The following is a 22,080-nucleotide window of genomic DNA, read 5'->3' as shown; positions in this document are numbered from 1 at the left end:
AACATGGACCAGGTTGCCATTAGCAAAGAGCTTTAAAAAATTGGGTGAGGGAGATGAAATGAGTATTTACAAACACCTACAGCTTTGATTCCCTTGTTTAGCCAATTTTGGTGAGCTAGAACAACAGCTAGATTTCTCTTATCTCTGCAGCCACATATCACAGTGTAAGCCTTTGTGTCATTAATGGTGCAGCACTGCTGTGAAATGTAATGGTTTTATGGTAATGGTGTTGCGTGGTCTATTCTTACATAAAGCCACTAGTAGAGAGGTCATCATCAGCTTATTTACTTCTATACCAAACACCATAGCCCATGGCACATATCTGGAGATAAAAATGACACATTCTTTCTTTTGCTGGAGCTGAGAACCTCATGGAGAAAGTAGATTATCCATACACACGGCCAATAGTCATGCTATGATCATTTTTAAAAGGATCAGATACTGCAACGTCCAGCAAAGCCTTAATTGAGGTAAAACTTCCTTAATGAGCTTCCTTAAATGACAATCTCCACCTCAGTGCCTAAATGCATCCTTTAGAAGCTGAAGAATTGTATTTTCAGGTTAAATAAAGAAATATTAAATTAAACTGATTCTAAGAAGAATTATATTCAGCACTTTCAAAGTGTTCACCTATGTTACTAACAGGACAAATAACACCCCCCAGGATTCAGGAAGCTTTCATTTCTCTGACTAACACTAAGAGGCTTTTCAGGACTATAACTGAGTGCATAGCAGGACCCTAGGCACAGAAATATCAGCATCTCTGTAAGTGTTACCATCCTCAATTAGTTCTCTCCAAGCCTTGGGGAAACAATTAAGTTCTCGTATCCCCATTTTACAGGCTGGTTTCTCATAGGCCCAGCTGAGTATTCCCCTGGTTGGACATTCATCCTGCAGTGCTGACAGGCAAAAGCTGCATCTGTTGTGTCTTTAACGGGTTGGGCAGGATACTGTCACTGTTTCTGGCTTGGAGCATACCAGCATAAAGTGTGGGTGTACTAATATAGGAGGAGATGCAGTTGCATAGCCTCTAAAATTCATGCCATTCCCTCAGTAATAGTTTCATGTTGCCCAGAACCACAGCCCAAGTTAAAAATTTCTGACTTGCAATTCACTTTGCAGGTGCATGCGACAGATATAACTCCTGCAGTTTGCACAGGATTCTAAAGTGTCTTTGTTCTTTGCTCAACAAAGAGTATGTATGTACAAATGTACACATCAAGACAAATACAGACACATTGCCTCAGCACTCTGGGATGTTTCTTAAAATGCAAGGCATCTCTTCTGAACTTTGGAATCTCTTTACATCTACTTAATTTTCCTACATCATGATTTATCCCATAACTGAATATTCTTCTGCTACAAAAAGACAATTATTTTGCAGCTCCTCCCAAATCATTTTATCTCATTAAGTATCTCCAGATTTTTTATTTCTTGACCAACACCTGATTTCTTTGTTTAATTTCTGGTGTTTTCCTATCTTAATGTAGATTCTCCCTGAAGCTTAACAGGTTAAAACACTTTGCTATTACACCCAGGACTCTAGATTTCAGTCCTTGTAGTGTTTTATTAAGTGAACTTTGGGTCTTTAACTAAAGATAAGACAGAGGAAGGGGTTTCTCTGAGATTACACCAATTTTCATAGCACTACTAAAGTTCATCTGCATTACAGTTTCTAACAACCAGCTATTACCTACAGTGCAGGAGAGACTTGACAGCAAGGACAGGTATCTATTGAAGCATATCACGGTATAGCACTTCATACTGAGAGCTTCACAACATCAACTGGAAATCATAGATTTTGGGTAGAGAGATCCCCAGGGTACCAATCTTTAGAGAAGCCCGAGACAACAGGCGGTTCTCAGAGATGATGAACATCTACTGGTTCCATTGACTGTGCTGGAAATTAAATGGTTTTCACCACTGGAAATCAGCAGCTTGGTCACAGCCCAGGTAGAGCCAACGTGAAATCTGGAACAGAAGTCGCAATTTCCAGGCTATGCTTCTGTGCTAGCTTTTATCACCTCCATCATTACACTTGGATGATCTCACTCTGTGAGCCCATCTTAGTACTGCCAATTCTCACATTTGTTTATTTAATCTCATCAGGTGATTTCTTGGAAGCGATTATAGGAACATCTCAGTTCAAAATAAATTCTCAGACTTAATGGTTTCTCAGAAAAGAGCACACAAACGATCTTGCAGGTTGAGGGTACAAATCAAAGGATCTGATGCACGCATACACACATGTATATATACATATTATAAAAGTCAGGATTTAAAATTCAGTCTCACAATTTGAAAAGGTGACAGGGTTTGGCTCAGGTTTTTTTAATGTCTCCAGACAGCAGTATTGATACCCAGATACTCAATCTTCATTCTCACAGATGTCATGTTCCCATTTGCATTCAATTTTGATCTCTCCCAGACTTCTCATATCTTTCTGAATTTCAGGCTTTGACTGAGAGCATTAGGGAATAAAAGGGATAAGCCATTCCACCCTCTTCTAGTCTGCATTTCCCCAAACACAAATGTGTTCAGATCAAAGCCTGTGACACAGGCATAGCTCCATTCCTACACCGTGAGGAATACCTCTTTGTTCTGGGCTTGAATAAAAAGTCAGTGCATTGTATAAATCAGAACAGTAAAGGCTTTGCATCTTCTCTTTCATTTGGCTTAGCAACTTCACCTCTTTTCCCTTCTCACCTTCTTTTACACGCATATACCTTGCAGCCGGCAGCTACGCAAAATATAAAATGAAATATAAACTGAGGCTTAGGAGACAGATGGAGGCTTCACAGAAATAACTTTAGAGGAAAGCAAAGGGAAAGGCAGCCAATGCTTCCAAGTCCGTTACAGAGATTTCTAAGCAAGCAGCTGCTTGAGAAGGCAGCTCGTACTTTTTGTGGGAACGCCCACGCTGCCTGCTATCTTATGTATGCTTTTCTATCACTTCTTATTCATTGTAATACTGCTGGTTTAAATGCCACAGTCCAGTGTTTGTTCTCCTTCCCAGGCAAGAAGATTCACGCAGAAGGATGACAGTATTGCAAATGCTACTCTCCAGAAACAAGGCATTGCTATTTTGAAGTTAAATGGTTAATTGTTTCAAACAAAATATGTAGCTGTATAAAACGTGCCTTGAGAACTGGGTCTTCACAGACTTCACCCATTTAGGGACCGACTACCCAGAGTGAGGTTTCTTGGTTTCAAGAATATACCTAAAACACAATAGCGATTTGAACAGGGATCTGATTTATTACAGACAATTATCTGCAAACCTCAGCAGAATAATAATTGAAAAAGAATGCTGAGCTATCTGAGCACAGAAACCTCAGGACACACTCTAGCAAAGAGAGGAAAAATAACCTACAAGTAAATCCTAGAGGAGGGCGGGGGGGAAGCACATTTTACAGAGTGGGTTTACATGAGATTAACTATGAATCATACACAAACCACAAGGGAAGCAGACTGGTTTGGTTTCCAGTACCGTGCAAAATCTGGCATAGTATTTATGTACTTAAAATGCACGTCCTGCCTCATGGACAGCAAGCAAGATCTTTCACTCTGGCTGTATGTAGTCTCTTGACCAGCTCTGCTCATTCTGCACTGATCTAGGAATAATCTGTAGAAATATGCATAGGGTCTATAACATCAGTCATGGATGTCACATCCCCTTAGGCCCTGGAAATGGCTGTCAGCAAGCCCTTGGGATTCTTAGTTCCGGAAAGCTTGCAAAGCAGTACTGATGGGATTTAAGATAGCCAGAATCAGGGATGCAAGCAAAGAGCTAGTGACAGCAAGCCATGGTTAGCCAGCATGCTGCAATGTGCAGCATCCTCTGCAACAGGTCTTCAAGGATACAGGGATGAAGCATGAGAAATAAGAGAGCTTCTCCCCATCTGACACAATTAAAGTAGCTTTTAAAATATACATGCTTGGGTGGTCTGCAGCAAGGCATTAGGATTCTTTTGACTGAATCTAAAGAGAAGGTGGTCATACTCTCCATCCTCAGCTTTCGGTGGGCATTAACACTTACTAGAGAGAAGCTCAATAGCGAAGCTAAACAGAGAGTTCCAGATCTGAGGTCAGAGATATCTTGATTACAGTTCTTGGGACAGCCCATTTGATTGGCTTTGGTTGTTGAAGTACGGGTAAAGCCATATGCCAATCTAGTGATGACATTCCCAACAGTAAAATGAAAAAAAGCATAAAATAACTATCCTGACAGAACAGAACCATACCTTTGGGAGCCCTCTATCCTCAATCTGTCACTCTTCAAAGGGCAGTTTAAATGAGGCTCAGGAACAGAAGTCCTCTGTTGTCTTGAACTGGCCAATTTCCGTCCTATAATATTCAATTTTCTAGGATCCAGCCGGCACCTTCTACAAGGCCCTCACCATTCTGGGCTACAAACACAACCTTGGGATTCTGACCTGGGTAGATTTACACCACTCACTGACTTCAGCAGAGCTGCACTAGTTAACACAACTTGAAGCCCTGGTATTGCCTTAGGGATGATAAAATGATTGAGGGCTGCACTGAATCAAGCATTTTCCAGCTATTTATTCCCTCTGTCTGCAGAACATCCACCCTTGATCCTTCAGGTTTACCACAAGCCAGGACTGGAAATTTTTGTGTCAGTTCTCGTGAAAATTTGGCAATGCACCACTTAGCCTGCTTCCACTGACAAAACAGAGACGCTGCAATTATTCCAGATATTAACTGATTTTTTTCCTCTCATATACTGTGCGGTTTTTTGTTAGAAGGTTACATCAAGAACTTTTCTATTAAATTCCATCTTTTCTGTGTGGATAATCACTTTTCATTTCACAAGGATTCTGTGGCTCTGATCATCTGCCTGTAAGGCTTTTTTGATCATATAAAATGATACACTTACTCGATTGCTAGATTAGAGAATAAGAGTTGATGCAATTCCTGTTGGATAAAAGAATCTCCAAATTGTCTAAGTGAATGCGTGGTTACTCAGTTATCTCTAAGTGTTCAGGTGCTAGACCACCATTACAAATTCCCATCTAACAGTCAGATGTAACAGAACATACCATATACAAGGATCTCAAAATGCTATCCAAATACTGATGAAACAAGCTTTATCTAATGCTGTGAGATGGGAGAGTACTAGCACAGACAAAGGGACAGGCAGTAAGGCAGAGAGATTCTAGTAGGCCTGTTCAAAATTACCACAGTAGTCTATGTTACAGATTCACGACAGTTACAGCTATATACATCTACAGATATGGATGTATCTATGAGAGAGAGATGATATCCTGAGAAAGGATCATTAGATCACGGTTTCTACCTAAATCGTTAAAGTCAGCAGGGGACTGGTTTGACTGATTGCAGCCTGACAGCTATGAAAAGAGGTTAGCATAATATAATAAACATGAGGAAATTCCAACAACATTTATGCAGGAAAATATTTACTCTTATTTCATTGTCTGTGTTTTTAAGATATCTGTTTTAAACTAACAGCTTCATCTCTTCATTTGATCCTACAAGAAATACCCTTTCTGTATATAGGACAGTAGAGTGTGTTGCCATGGAAATTATTATGATCTACTTAAATTCAACAAATCCAGCCTTATGGGGCATATTCCCCTGAGTATCTTACTTTAATTATTAATGTTCTTTCTAAATAGCAACATCTTTCTGTTTTGACCGAAATCCTTATAAGCAGAGTGAAAAAAATAAACCTGGAAAGTGGAATCCTTTGTTCAGCCGCAAAACAGGTGCAATTAAGCCATGAAGAGGCAAATAGCCTCCAAGCTGCCCTGCCAATGTGCTTCAACTCAAACCTAGACAGATCATCTGGAAGTGAGAAAGTCTCGTTCAGTGCCTGTGTCCATTATGTCCCTGGCCTCTCTGCTGTGATTTCTAGCAAAAAATACCAGCTAGAACAGTGGGGGGTTTTGCAGAGGCATATGATCAGTGAAATCTAAACACTAGATTAATTCATTTCCACATAGCCACCAGTCTCGCGTTCATTCTCCAGCCATGCAAGCCCAGTGAAACCATTTAGTCTTTTCCCATTAAATATACCACTAAAACTAAAGCCTTTTAGCCTCAGGGCATTTCCAGCATCCACCTTTCTCCTTCAAGTGTCACCATGAATTCTGCAGGTAGATTTTTAGGAGCCGGATGGTGTTATTCAGGCTCATCTAGCACTGTGGGTCACATAATATGGGTGGCTCATAGGTCTAAGTTAAGACACGCACACAAGTCCTCCCAAGTCCCCAGCAGAAGAGGCAGTAGGACAAGCAGAACCCTTCCATGAGCAGGATGAGGCTCAAGACCCTCAAACTGCTCGTCCACAAAAGGGCCCAAGGCAGAGGGCATCCCAGAGCAGCCCTGCAGGAACTGCCTGAGGCAGAACAGCAACTTTATAACTGCGGCTGTTTAATGTGACCTGCAGCCTGGGTAAGCTGCTCTCCCCACACGCTCAAAGCAAGTGTTAGGGTACTTGCGCTGAAGACAAAGGTAGCCATGAAATGTTGTGATGACAGGAGAAGGTCTTCCCGTGGTTTCTCTGCTCTTAATCTTGACCAAGTGCTCCCTATGAATCCTCCCTAGAAGGATATTCCTCATGAAATGCCATCTAAGTTTCCGGGTTTCATTCCTCCATGAGTGCTTCTCAGGGACTAACATTCATGAGAGCTTTGCCACAGAAGAGATCAGCCTACACAAAACATCCCAGATCAATCCTGAACTTTTGACCATTGGCTTGGAAATTTCAGGTCAAAATTAATATTTACATTGCCCCTCCAGTTCTACCCCAGAGAGTGTTCTTCATGCCCACACCAGGGTCTATAACATGTAAAGCAGAACTGGTAGTTTAGATGGACAGAAGTTATCACTAAGCCTATTTTACAGGTACCTAATCAAGAAAGAATAAATAGCCTGCCATCTTCTCACAGGGAGTTTGCAGCACCGCTGAATCCAGGCTGTTGGTATTCTCATACAAAATCTGCAGCACCAGTCCTTCCCTCCTCCCTCGTACGAGGCTGGTTATTGGTCATAAGCCTCTCCCCAAAACATGAGGCAAGAACTATCTGTCAGTTTTTGGCTTTCCTCTGAAAACACTTATTTAGAGGCTGGAAACAAGAAATAGAATAGATGAGCTCAACTGAGCTGAATGAAAGGAAGCAACAGTATGAACTCAACAGAACAGAAGTACTTCTTGAGCAGGAGTTGCAACTGTTTGTTGATGCTGATAGTATTGAATTGCTTGGTAGACTCAAAAGCAGGCTACACACGTTGCCCCGGCATCCCTGGGACCCATCCAAAAAAGCGCAAAATACCAGACGTGAAGGGCATTCTTTCCAGCTCCTCACAAATAGGTTCTTCAATACTGGTATTGTTGTCCTGCAAAATTTGCCTTTTTGGAAAGCAAAAGATTACTCTTGGTTACATGAGAGAGAAGGGGGAAAGACTTAATGCAGCTTTATTGACCAGTTGATCGATTCTTTCTTTAGAATTGGTTGGTTGCATATTTATTAGCAATTAGTGCATTAGCAGTAAGGCACGCAGCAAGAAAGTAGGCAGCATTTGAAGAAACAAACCTTTACTAAGCATGACACCAGGCCAGCGTTCCCAGCTGTCCCCCTGTCTCCCAAGAGTCAATCTCCAACTCAACACCTAATCCTCTGCCTCCATATAAACGCGTGTGCCTTCTGAAACATAATCCTTGCTCTTCATTTCTGCTTACTGTACAACCAACTTCTCTCCTCCTTCAGTACTATCCTTGCCCTTCATCTGGCTATTTGGCAGCTTTGTCCAGCCTGCAGGTCACTGTTTTACCACCCATACGAAATTAAAATCCCTTATCCTCCCCTCTAAATCTTCCAAAATGCAGGTACAAGAAACAAAAAGCAAGATACCCCACTAAGGAGATATGCCTGCTTTGAGATTCACATCAAAAGATGGAGTTGTTCTGTGTACGAAGCTTAGGAAACTAACAGGCACATTTCTAGTTCTGGCAAATGGCTCCAGATCTGGAGTGCTCTCCTGGGTCCTGCCTGCAGAATGAGCAAGCATGTCCTGTTATCTCAGTCCTTCTCTTCAGAAGCACACAAGTCATGGAAAGATAAAACACAGTTTTCATTTTGTCGCTTCTTCTAGTTCATTCTCACCGCTCTGCTCACCATCTGTTTTGCCTATATTCCATCAGTTTAAATTAGGAGCTCCTCAGAGTGGAATCTTGCCTTACTACATGCATATGAAATGCCAAAACAGAACATGAACGCAGTACCAGTAACAGCTTCACAAAGAAATTAACAAGTAGCACGCGATCGGTCTCATAAATGATTCACCTAGAAGGCAGAGTTGCATTTATTTATATATTATTTATTTCTATATTACTACAGAGCTTTGGAGAACCACCTAGAGAATAAACCCCATTGTCTAGGGTGCTGTAAAATCAAAAATAACTAAATATGAGATCCTGCCCAAAAGAGTTTACACACTAAATAGCATATAAATGATAACAAAAGTATGTGACACCTTCCTCTGCAAAAAGCAGCATGTGATTAACTTCAAGAACACAGGTGATTTAAGTGAGATTTTGCCATGGGTCTTGCTCGCAAAGACCCCGATTACACAATGCATCCCTCCATTGAGCCATTTCATCTCACAAGGCCTACTTGAAATCTGCTCAGTGGCCCTCATCAAGTCAAGCGCAGAGTCAGACAAAAGGAAATCTAAACTCAGATCCTAGCTGCCTTATTAGGACATAGAAGAAATTTTGACATATAAAGGTTCTACAGCAATCCAAACTGGCCAATACTTCTGCAGCACTCAAGTCTTCGCCTACCTTTATAATTAGCCTGAAAGTTCCCAAGATACCACCTCTGTCTGCTGAAAGCATGGAAGCAGAAAGGCAAATGCACCGCTTAGTACCCAGAAGCAATTGCTCAAGAAGGAGGAGGCATGATGATATGCCCTCCTTTGTCTTCTCTGCATCAAGCATTTCCTCTTGACCAAACAGCTCTCTATGCAACACTTCACCTTTAATGGAAGCTCCTTAGAGATGACTGTCTCCCTCTATTAACTGCAATAAGAGCACAGAAGAGAGTTTCTCAACCTCTCCTAATCACTGGACGACCTGACCCCTTGAAAGAAACATATAGCTCATTTTACATCCCACTGTTGCTTAAGGATATATAAGTCAGTCACATGGAATTGGTAAAATGTTGAAATGTTAATAGTTTACAAATCTAGGTTATAATTACAAAATTTGTAACTAAAAGTGTAAGAAAAATGGTATCACCTGATGAAATCAGTCAGTACATAACTGACAACTGCCTGTATGAGGGGCTCTGTTTTAGAGCTGGAATGTTTTCATGCACTGCCTGATGTTTTGTGGACTGCCAGCCATCTCTGGACCCCAGGCTGAGTAACTTGGAACTGAATCTCCCTGCTGGCACTAAGTAACCAATTTTAGGTAGTGTAACGCCTGACTTAGTAGCCTGAATTAGACAATCTGACTGTTGCATTCTGCTGTCTATGACACTGACAACAGCACGGAGGATCCGAAAGGGAATGGGTCATTACTCACAATATTTAAGCCTTTGGTGGTTTGACTACTTCAGGTAGTGACTGTTTAAGTCTGTAGTTTTGTTCTACCCCTACCATACCCATCACAAATCCATAAAACAAACCGCAAACATAATGCCCAATTCCCTTGATCAGATCCCCTTTCATTAATTTATTGATCAAGGACCCTGGAGGAAATATGTTACCTGTTACCACAGGTTTTCTGTGGAATATTGGACACATCACTTGATCTCTCTGTGTCTCAGTGCTCTACCAGTAAAATGGCAGTAAAAATCATTCCGGTGACACAATATTTACTAAATTAATGCTTCAAAGTACTTCAATACAGTGAAATGGAAAGGGTCACACAAAGGCAAAATACTGTACTAAGGCAGCTGCAAAGGCCAGGCCCCTTAGCTATACTCCACAACTTCTAGTTCGGTAAAACATCCTTCCTTACCAAGCCAGGACTAGTAACATGCAAGAACACCTTCCCCATTGGGGCTAAAAGCATTTCCAGCACGTCTGTGCTTGTGCAGGAAAATCTGGATCACTGTTGACAAAGCAGCAGGCGGCGTTATCCCCTGCAGTGTGATCAGCACAGTCACATTTCACATGAAGGGCAAAGCAAATGTCGCACCTGCGCTGGATGGTCCTCTGTCAGTTACTGTCACCAACAAGTTCTGCCCCCTCAGCAACGCCGTAAAGGCTGCAGCAGAGATGCACATGGTGGATGCCGAGCTGAGCTGGAAGCCACAGAGAACACTTGCTCTTCATGCAAAGGAGAGCAGCAATGCAAGACTGCAAGATCTGTTTCAGAGGGATTACACCACCTTATTGTATAGGTAGTGTTTCTTAGCAAATACTGCATGTATGGCAAGTGGCCTGCCCTCCCCACTTTCCAGCTTCAGGGCACATAAAAGAGTCTACTGCAAACTCATCCCATAGCCTTAGCAGAGAGCTCAAGCCACGCTAGGTCCATTGCTGTATTTTCACATAATTTTGCATCACTGGTGTTGAGGCCTGTACAGAGCAATAAACACCAGAATCCTTCACATCACCTGCCAGCACCAAGTAAATAATGCGGACTGTGCAGAAGGACCTTCACATACATTGTATATATCAACTGAGGGGCTAATGCTGACCTATCAATAACCAAAAGCAAGGGACTGGGCTATGTCTTCATGTGAACAGCTCTCGCCCCCTTGAGCAGATCCTATCCCTGCCTGCCTCTGATAAAAAGGATACAAGTTATCTTTTTCTATCATCATATAACCCCTATTACATGACTACTTCTTTTTGTTGTTCATTCATAAATCTCTTCAGGCTTCCCATATACATGAAAAATGGTAAGAGGAACGATTTGCTAAGTTTCTCTAAAATGGAAATTCATTACTGATATAAGCAGTGTCTTTTGATTAAATCAATGTCTGAGTCAGTGGCACTACGGATTTATAACAGCTGAGGATGGGGGTGGCCAATCTCACCTACCATTGCTAAAATGGCATCACAGTTACCAAGAAAGAGACAGCAGAGGAATTGTGACAAGGAAGGAAATTTCACTCATCCGCTTAAAGAATTCTTTGGTTCCGTTCAGACCTACCTACTTCCAGGGACAGCCAGAAGAAAGGATGCCTCCAATAAAATCCCAAATCCCTGTTACTTCCACACAGGGCCAGAAATTCTCAGTGAACATATCTGAGGTTGCCATCCTATTTCACATCAAACCATAAGAGATCAGACAGGCCATTACTAATATTTTTATTTAAAAGAAAACAAATACAGGAAAAAAACACATAATTAAGGCTGTGGTTTTTCACCATGAAGAACATACTTAACCATTTTATAACAATTTGTAATGCACTTTTAAGCTCCTCACAGCAGGAATTCAAATGCCTAAGTCACACGGCATCATCTCAACTATGAATAACCTGTCTGATCCAGCCTCATTTCTACTGACATCTCCTTCCTCTGCCACATGTTCCAGATTGAAAGGCTTTCAAGAGGCAGTGTGATGTGCCTGACTTCCAGAGTTGGAGCCAAAACCCATGTTTCTGTTCTGCATGATCCCGAGCACAATAAGCAAGCTCCATGTTTCCGGGAAAAGAATAGGATTTCCATGCAAATACAACAGGTGGCATTTATATATACCAGTTTTAACTTTAAAAAATGCTTTTACGCAACAGCCAAAAGGTATAGCAGACCAGTAACCACCTAGGATTGATAGTGATATGCACTGTAGCTGAACTGGACTGCAATAACAAAGACAGATGCCAAGTTCTTCTGCTAGAGTGGCCTCTACCACTTGAAGCAAAAAAGAATCTAATTCAAAATGAATATCAATAAACTGTAGATGGTAGGACATGCCACTGATCCCTTCTGGTCTGCATCAGGGAAGATAAGTTCAGCACAGTTCATTACACTTCACAGATGAGGAAACTGAGATACAGGTGTTCCAGGATGTCCTCTGAGATCTTCCCAGAGGTGATGAATAAAAAAGGGGTTGTAATTAACCCACAGATAACGATGCTATCCCATCGCAGTTATTGTGAGAGATAAAGCAATAAATAACTCCAAGATGCAACAATTGCAATTGCATTGATATCAGACAGCCTTTGTTGGAAAAGTCACCTGTAATCTACTACCATGCGAAAAAGAACATCTTGGGTTTGTTCTTGTCAAGGTGAGTGAAAAAACTACCAGGACCAGAGGAGGATGAGAACTGAGCTCTTAAAGGAAAAAGATATCCAGGGACAGGATTATCTTTTTGGCTTGCATTTGTACAGTACCTAGTACAGATCCTGAACAATAATAAAGTCTTCGACTTTTAACACACAGCTATAGCAGTATATGGTGCTGCTCTGAAGTTTTTATCATTTTTCTTCTGGGGATTACCAGCACACAGCTCTGTAGGCAGAATTGAACAAGCCAGCACCCCAGACCAGTGTTAACACAAAGTCCAAACACTAAAGTTGAAATGATGTAAGAGAAGGTTTGCAGTAAGCTGCCCGACTTCCCATTGAAGTGGGTGAGATGTGCTCACAGACTCTTCTCTTTCAGCAACATTTTGGAAATAGAAACTGCCAGGACAGAGATGGTAACAACCAAATCAGAGATACTGGAAGCAACAAAGCACCAAAGAGCCAAAGCAAAGGTTTGCTTTTTGTTTTAAAGCCCTTTCTATTAGTCAAGTCATATCAGACATATCACCCATGGACATCAGCAGAAGTTGTAAGAGCACAAAGCAATACTGACAGTGTGACTAAAGCACACCACACCACTTCCCTCATAATCCTTATCAGCTAGTAAGATTTGATGAAAGAACAACTAAATAGGCACAAGCAGGGGAAGAAAAAGCCCGACCAGGTGGCCATTCTACTTAGAGCACAGATATCTGTACTGATGGATGCACTAGTGATTCATAATGAGATGGGGAAACCAGATTAGATAGATTAAATCTTTGTCATGATCCTAATATGAAGACCACTGTACAAAAAGGAGTCAGTGACCCACCTATAGTTATCCTGAACGGGTTCAGGCCTGTGCTGTGCTGCACATATAGCTTGGCCTTCTGACCCCTTGGATGCACGATCAACTCAGCTAGTTAATTTTAACCAAGGAACCTGTAGAAAGCTCACACTGGTCATCAGCTATCAAACCACCTGTGTGTCCTTCTCTGCCATCATCTAAAAGTGAGGAAACAAATTCTCTTGTGAAAATCCTTTCCTTTTGATAGTAGAAATGATGAATAGAATTGCCCCTTTTTTTTTTTTTTTTTTTTTAAGAAAATCTTTGAAGGATCTCAAAAGACCAACATGTAACCTTTCCACAGACAGATCTGCATGGTGTGCTGCGCCCAGACTGCGGGGAAGTCCCATGTTACACAGCTCAGGGTTTCCAGCATCTGAAGGGCTGCAAAATTAATCATACTCTCCTCTTTTTCTTTATGATGTTAGCTCTACTAAGTGGCATTTTAAGCAATACTGTACACAGTCCAAGTTTATTGCTGGGATCATAACAAAGCAGCACCTCCTGGTGCAAAACACCCTTAAAGGGTGGATATATACTAAGTGGCAACGCAAAGAAAGTGGTGATCAAGCCTGGCTTGCTCTAGGTTTCCTTGCAAAATTATTTTTTAATTATTACTATGACTACTAAATGATTAATATTTACACTGCGTATTCAAATTATAATTTTCTACCGAAAATCTAGTATAAAAAATAATTGGTACCACCCTCTACACAGATGATTTCACACTGTGAGAAAGAGAAAGCTGAAGAGAACGAGAAGGTTTGTATGTTCAGCTAATTACCTGACTGCATGTGTCAACTACTTTATGACCTGCTCCATTAGATTTTTACCCAGTCCATGTGTCTCAGATGAAATCACCTGCATGTATGTGCATGTGCCGAGGCAAGTCAAACTACCACCTCTCTTTAGACATTCTTTGTTCTTGAGGATTAGCTGGGTTACGTGATGACAGGTTTTTTCAAAGTGGAAATTAGTCTAGTAGGGAGGCAAGAAAAGCAGCAAGAAAAGACAATACACGCTACATCTCACATTGCTGCCAGAGATATCTGCAGTGATGCTGTTCAAATTAAATCATTTAAATATTGAACATGCTTTCCCAGAATGAAGTGCAAACCCAATAATGGCTAGCAACAGCTGCAGCTGAATCCAGATCATATACCTCCAGGGGCTAAATTCAACTCTGGAACCTGCAAAAATCTTCATATCTGACAGCCACCCAATGTCTTGGTGGTACAGAGAGATAACTATGATCAAGACAAGGTTTCCTTTAGATGTTTCATCTCATATGGCAAAGAGGAGACCTTGAAAATGCCTTTCCAGAGCTATGCTGACGGTGCAACATCATGGCACATTTCTTTCAGACAAAGAAAGTGACAGGCCCTTGCAGATCCTCTACAATAACTTAAGAGCACAACAGATGTTCTCCTGAGTCTGCAGTTATGCATACTAGACAGAGAAAACTGGCAAATTATTCACCTGATTCAGTGTACTAACCTTGACCAGCCACATTTCCAGAAGGGAGACAGATCAGCCATGCTGCCGCCCCACCTTAAGCCTGAACTCCTCCCACAGGAATTTTCCTAGGGGCATCAAAAATGCTTTTTTCTCACTGAATCTCTTCTCAGGTGGGGCAGATGAACACATACCTCGACCTTGCTCCATTTCCCCCTACTGCCTGGGAAGAATTTCCAGGGAATTTCTACATGTATTCCCACCTACAGCACTTCCAGCCACGGAAAAGCTGTAGGACAAGTGCAAAGAGCCACACGCTGCTCCTCCCAGGCTGACAGGTTAAAGGGAAATCGAGAACGTCTTTTGAGAAGGTGGGCGGCAAGTTGCAAAGAGGAAAGAAATATTTGATATTTCTTTTACAAAAAAAATAAGAGAGGAGAAAGCAGCAGTAGCGGCTGGGGGACCCCGCAGCCGCCTCTCCCACGCCCCCTCGCGAGTCCCAGCCAGCTGCGCCGAGCCCCGCTAACAAAGCTCCGCTGCCTAAATCCACATCCATTTTCCCACCCGCTGATGCTCGATTCCCCCTCTCCCGACCCCGAGCCCGTTCATCGCCGAGCACCGGGCGATGCCAACCGCCCTCCTTTTCCCCTGTCACCTGGCGCTGTACAGCGCGGCAGCATTTTGCCCCCCACCCCGTGGTAATTTTCCCACGCTGGAAAATACCATTTGACCCACCTATTTTCACCCTCATCCACCAAGCAGCCGAGCGCACCATCCTTAACAACAACCTGCTAAATTTAGCCGAGTCGCCGCCACCGCGTATCCACAGCGGGGGCGAGCGGGACAGGCAGCAGGCACGGCGCGGACACCGCACACAGACACACGCACGGACATGCGGGCACACGCGTGCAGGTGCCCGAGCGGCAGCTACTCACACCACTAGCCTGGAGATGATCCATGAGACCATGGCGCTGCGTACCGCAGGGCTGGCTCTCCCGGCAGGGAGGGCTCGCCCCGACTCCTCGCCCGCCGCCGGCCGCCGCCCGAGTGAGCGGGGCGGGCGGCTCGGCCATCCGGCCCCGCAGCCTCAGCGCAGCCTCACTGGCGGCGGCGCCGGCAGCCAACGCGCAGCCGGGCCCGGACGCCGAGATTGGGCAGGGCCCGCGGCCGCCCCCCGCCGTGCTCGGCGCTGCGGGAGGAGGAGGAGGAGGAGCGGACCCCGCCGGCCTCCCCAGCGGGAGACCCCCGGGCGATCGTGGAGGGCGAACCGGGAGAGGGCGGTGGCTGCGCCAGGCGGGCGGGGGTCCCTTCCCCACGCTGCGGCATCAGGCAGACACGCGTGCGCTTCTGGACCACTGCAGGAGAGCAGGACACAAAACAAACCCTATCGACTGTTCATATCAAAGTAAGGACAAAGCTAAGGCAAAGTGTTGATGGGCTTCTTGGATACATAGGAAGAGAGGGATCCCCCTCCACGCCCCAAAGTTTGCAGGCACAACGGACAAGGGTACTAGTCACACGATCCAGGTGAACACCTGTCACCATCAGTGATGACAGCCAGCAATCTCTCCTCCACACTACTTTTCATTAGGGGGTCTCACAGCTATCAAGTCCAGTTTCCACGAGGAACTTTTGCCCACATGCAGAACAGACAGTGGCTTGACCTGCAGGTTGTTCTTCCCTAAGTTTCCTTTGGGTTCTTCTTTTCCTTCACTATGTTGGCACATGCCAAATGGGATTAGGTTGTCAGAAATCATCTTCCACTGCTTTGTTTTTTTTCTTCTATCAGAAGCATACGTGCCTATGGGAATTCGTTAAGTGTTTTAGTCTTGCAGCAATCCTTAGCTCCCTCTCAAGCTTGCCACCATCAGCCCAGCCGCAAGCTTCACTTGGAGGCTGCTCCGTGGAGCTGTTGGCCTGGTTTCAGGCGTTAGCGCCAGGGCTCCAGCCACCCTGGCTGCACCACAGGATCCCTGCCTCCATGCCCGACACATTGTTCTTTTCTAGGACTGTGCATCTGCAGAAAATTTTCCCCATCGTTCTGAGACAGCGTAGCTGAAAGAGGCTGAAATTCCCTAATGTATCGTGAGAAACCTGTGAGAAAATCTTCTAGGGACAGACTGAACATTTCAAACGAGAGGTAGCAAAGCTAGGAGCTGATCACAGACTTCTCCAGCCCCAGGTGGCCACAGCCATCCCCACACTCCTGTCCATCTCCACAGGAGGATGTTCATCACACAATATCCAGCCCTTACCTAACACCTTTCTTCCACTCAGCTCAAAGTCCTCTATAACAGAATCATCTTTTATTATGTAGGCTCTCTGGACGTGGTTCCCAGAAAAACAATAGCACCGATAGTCTTCAGCTAAAGCTGCAGGTACAGACATACATGTAGCTGAACTTCAGCACCTCTAAAAATTATCTTCTAGGACGAGCATCTACACTGCCACATTGCTCTTCTCTCTGCAGTGGGTCTGTTCCTCCACCAGAGGGACCTTCCACCTCACGCTGTGACCTGTAACAAACTGTTACCTCCTCGGTTACAGCAGCATATCCGCCACAAACACCGGTATTTTCTGGTTACAGACAGTCTGTGAAGCACCGCTGGAGGTACGGGGCCACGACCAAACATTCCTGCCTCGGGGACTGCAAGGGCCTACAGTGTCAGCATCGCTACAGCCAGCATTTTCACTGCTACACAAGCACCACAAAGACAGGAGCGGGTGGTCTGTTGCAATAACTAAGTGTAAATTAGCCGTCTTCTCCAGACAAGATTGCTCTCTGGAAGAAGGGCTTTCTCTCCAAAAGAAGCCATTAGGTCATCTAGCTCAAACTCTAACGCAGTGAATCATCCCGTGGCTGTCTTGCTTGTGTATCATAGCCAGATAAGTACTTGGAAATCTGTTATCCTTCTCCAAGATTTTTTCATGTACGAGGATTATTTAGTGTGAGATTTTAGACTGCATGTTGGCAGACACTCCACAACATTATTACAGTTAATTATGTGATATTATCAAGTATAAGGCACAAATCTCTCTGCACAAATATTTGTGTAATCACCACAGAACTTGCCACTTTAGTACTTAATGCGTATTTCAAGCATAGAAAAATGGACCAACAGAAGAAGATACTGGATCATAAAGACAGAGGACAACACCCAAAGCTGCAGCAAAACATTTTAGTGCCCAAAGCATAACTCAGTCTCATGCCCTCTTGGCTTCTTCCAGCCTCTTCCAGCTCACCATGTTTCCTGCAACTCCTGCTAGTCGCCATCACTGCTGGCCTGCAGCTCTCTTTTCTGGGCAGCAACCATCAGAAAGACTTGAAGATTTTTCTTTCTGCTTGGCAGCTCTGACAGGGGTAAGCAGGACACAGACCCCTCTTGTGCTGCTGCCTTGTACACAACTGACGCAATCACCACCTGATGATTGTTGACTGATCTTAAGCCTCAAATGTACACAGATAGTTAACAAGGTAGTCTGGTGATAGAAAACCTAATGAGCCTGACAGTGTGAATGCAGGGAGCTTTACCTAAATAACTATTTGGTAAACAGAGGGTGAAGGGGAGAAATTCAGCTTTACTGAGTCATCAGTGGAAGGGTGACAATGCCCCCTACCTACTCTTCATGGGCTGCATTTTAGGATGCATCAGGTGCCTCTGTGACTGTAAGCTTGGCATATGACATCCCAAGCATCCTGGAAAGAGGCTTTACTTGAAGAAAGCCTTTCCTTTGCCATTAAACTGCCTGACACAGTCTATAAAGAAATAACGGAGAGACACAAGAAGAGTTAAAGCTGTAGGGACAGATATGAACTACTTTACACAGCTAGCTCAGCAGAGAGACCACCCAATGCTAGTAGAACATTTTGGAACAGCTTTAGCAATGGAAGAAGGTCAGGCAGTGAAAAATCCTACACAGATTGCACAATTAGATGGTTTGATCTCTGTTCCCCAAATAACAAAATAAACCAGCTTTGCTAATAAAGGCAGAGCCACCACCCTTGCCCTAAATACTATGCAGCCTTCTCCTAGCAACTACTTTTCCTGAGCAATTCAGAGCCATGGAAAAGTCAGATCCCCCCAACAGCTCTACCATAATCAGACTCATTCCTCTTTGGCCCCAGGGAGAGGGGATGTCAGCCTTACAGTTGAACAACAACTGCCAACCCAAGACTTCTTAGAACAAGAGGAGTTACTGATATACATGCACAGGGCACTCTGTTACCAAATCTAGAAAAGGTCAGGAAGTAGCATGCCCAGACAATTCTTTTCAAGAAGGAATGTCCTCCAACAGACCGAATCTACATGAGAGGCATTTCAGAACAGCTTGAGAAAAGCAGACAACCTAGCTAGGAAATGTCTCCAGGTATAGAGAAAAATATCAGACAGGAAACCTGTGGTGCTGTTTAGGTGCTGAAGTTCATGTGGAGAAAAAATAACAAAATGAATATAAACATAAAATATACATACATGCAATAGAAACAGTGCACACATATATTGTATATTATTGTTACAATACCTAAAAAGTATTATGAGAAGAAAGATAGTCTGGTCAGGAAATAGATATTCTGCATGCCATCATGGACTATGTATATACACACATATATAGATACATATGCTTAGCCTCTTAGAAGAGAAATGTTGGGTCTTCCGCCCACTGGAAGAGAATGGGTGATCTCTTGCATTTGTCTCCTGGCTCCTACTTGGGAAGCAAAAGGAAAAAGAAAGAAAGAAAAATCTAAAAAGATAATGTGGACATTTAGAGCAGAAATCCAAGAAGAACGCAGCTCCTGAACACAGCAATGAAAAATGCCCATTTCTAAAACTACAGCTTTACTAACAGATACGGACTAGATGTGAAAAGGTTAATCCTGCTCTATGGGGAGTATTGTTAAAGCGTGCGGAGACAGTCAGCATTTCCTGGCTGCCATTTCCATCTTTATTATTGAATTACTTTCTTCAGAGCTACGGCCATTAGCAAAGAAAGATTAAGAAATGCCTATTTTGACTCAGAAGTGGTGTGGTCTGGCATTTGAGCTGGGAACCATGACTGCTGAGAAGCACTCTTCATTCTCAATGACTCACCACGAGAGCTTGGGGAAAACATGGAGACCAGCATGCTTGAATGCATCATTTGGCTTTGGATAACCAAAATGGCATAGCTTAGCCCCAAATATTCTAATACAAAACTCTGCAGTACAGAATTCAGTCACTGGTACTCAGTATCTCCAAATACTAAGCTCTAAATACCTCAAGTCATGTATCAAAACTGTCTTCTGAGAAGTCTGTTCTTTGCTTCCCATGTCCCCTTCTGTAACTTACATGATTCAAGACGCCTCTGCCTTGGAATAAATCCATGTGTCTTAGATTAATTCATTAGTGGCTGTGAGGCATCTGCAGAGCCTCCAGCTCCACAGGAAATTATCCCAGTTCAGCATGTTTTCCATTCTACTATTTCAGAATGAAGAAAATGCTTGGATTACAGCGTTTTATAAACTGATGAAAAAAGGACTGTGTCTTAGACTGGAACTTGGGTTTTCAGCCTTAAAAGCCAATAAATTACCACTATTACAGTACTTCTGACACTCAGATTAGTTTTCTTGTCCCTTGTTACCTGCTACCATCTTCCCACCTCGGCCCAGTCAGGCACAACCATCGGGTCTATTCCATGTCTCCAAATGATCTGCCTGTCACTGTTTATGTCCTAAACACCCTGCTCAGACATCTTACAGCAAAAATGTAAAAAGAAAGGAAACAGTTAAAAAAATTATGTATGAGTAAACAAAACAGTGATCAGAAAACAGATTGTTGGAAGAGAGATCTTATGTATCAAATTGTATAGCCTCCTGGTATAGCAGGTAAGAAGAGACACCGCTGCCACCTCTTAGGGATGTGACATACAACTCCCTTATTTTTATGAACCACCTCTCCCCCTGTCCCTGCCAGACAAGAACATACTCACATATTTGATAGAGGCTGCAAACAAAGAGGAAGACATGCTGCTCAGAAATCTTGGTTGGATGCTTGGAGAATGTCAGCTTGGGATTTCCCCAGAGCCGGTTCAAATCCTCACCACCTTCCTCATAAGACTTTTCTTCTCCATGAACACTAGCTCTCTGAATGTCTGCTGCAGTCAGAAGGCAAGCCTGACAGAGATATTCCCTCTGTTAAGGAAAGTAAAGTTCTAAAAGAAGAACTGCAAGAGCAACTTTAATAATAAAGCATACTCACAAAACTGGAAAGCAGCAGCAAGACCAAGGCTATTCTAGCTTTAAAACGAAATATTTAATCATTCTGAAAAAGTAAAGGGAAAGGGCCACTTCCTGGGCAAACTACTGTGGATGATGCATACTGAGTCAAGACCAGGGGAAGGTTACTCTTTAAATTTTCTGCTGTGTGCTTCTCTGAGCCCTGATTATCAGCTATTGCCAGAGAGGAAATACTAAGACGCACAGACCTTTGGTCTGATCCAGTATATCAGTTCTTATATTCTTGCATAGGAAGGATGGGCTTTTTTGAATTTTGTTACTGTATAGCGTTTAATAATGACTACAATACAATAGTAAGTGTACTGAAGGATGACTTGACCATGTTCCTGCCCTTAAACCAGACACAGAGAGAAAGGAGGAAGGTAATTAAGTGTTAGCGTGAACATGACATTTGCTAAAGAGGGATATTGAGAGAAATATGGTCAGTGCACGGCTTTGAGGTTTCACTGAGGCGCCATGCACATGGTAATGTTAAAGACAACAAAAAGCTGTAAATAATGAGCAAAAGGGGCCTCTGTCATGAGCAGAAGAGACAAGGTTTCCTTCAAGGAAACAGAAAAGGAAAGTGGGGAAGGCTGTGGACAGACCTAATTATGTTAGGAAAAAGCCAAAGGACTGCTGCAGACCGGTCTCAGCAGTTTCTAGAGACAAGCTGTCTTCATGGACTGATGTAATAAAAAAATTGAAGGCAATAAGTGAGTAAAGCAAAGTGGGCTACCAACCAATTCGGTATCACAGGCACGGCTCTGTTTAGCAGCATCCCTTACATAGGCAAAATTACTAGACTACCATGGCTTTGTAAAAATATGCTTTAATAACTGTATAAATAACTTCACTGTAAGTTTTAATAAAGAGCTGCTATTGACCTTCAGGATCAATTTAAATCCCAGCACAAACCCGGATCTGGCAACTACAGATTTCAATTTCGAGCAGTGCCCCGAGGGAGGCAGAAGGAATCTAGCTGCACTGGCACACCTGGCAAAGATGTCTTCCCTTAAGAGCTGCTCAGAAGTACCTGCCGGTGAGCAGCAACCTCACTGTGAGTGCACTTATTTCTCCAGGGGTTTTCCCATACTTCTACCAGGGCTTTCTTCCTCCTCCCATATGCCACAATACACCTACCTCTCCCATGTGTATCCTATTCTGCTCCTCTCAAGGTATGCAAACTACCCACTGCTTTATAACTTCTTTCTCCACAGTTATAAATGCAAAGAGAAATGCTAAGTGTCAAAGCACATTAAAGACACAGACTCTTATACTATGTATAGTCATGA

General features: G+C 43.3%; 1 protein-coding gene across 9 annotated transcripts in view; it reads right to left on the bottom strand.

Annotated features, from left to right (window-relative positions):
- Positions 1-15,678, bottom strand: part of REEP1 (receptor accessory protein 1) — a 70,942-nt gene extending 55,264 nt beyond the window's left edge. For 8 of the 9 annotated variants that reach the window (XR_012587022.1, XM_074587293.1, XM_074587297.1 and 5 more), the window contains exon 1: positions 15,471-15,646. Coding sequence is in view for 7 of the 9 variants with exons in the window: in XM_074587293.1 (XP_074443394.1) it covers positions 15,471-15,502 (32 nt within the window). In the remaining 2 variants the exon portion in view is untranslated. Of the gene's footprint in view, positions 1-15,470 lie in introns of all 9 variants that reach the window. The other variant, XR_012587023.1, reaches the window with a different exon arrangement.
- Positions 15,679-22,080: the final 6,402 nt, after the last annotated feature.

Source organism: Larus michahellis, chromosome 5 (genome assembly GCF_964199755.1).
Source record: "Larus michahellis chromosome 5, bLarMic1.1, whole genome shotgun sequence".
In the NCBI taxonomy this organism is placed as follows: Eukaryota; Metazoa; Chordata; class Aves; order Charadriiformes; family Laridae; genus Larus; species Larus michahellis.
Note: the sequence above shows the minus strand (reverse complement) of the source record. Positions and strands in the feature narration are given on the sequence as shown.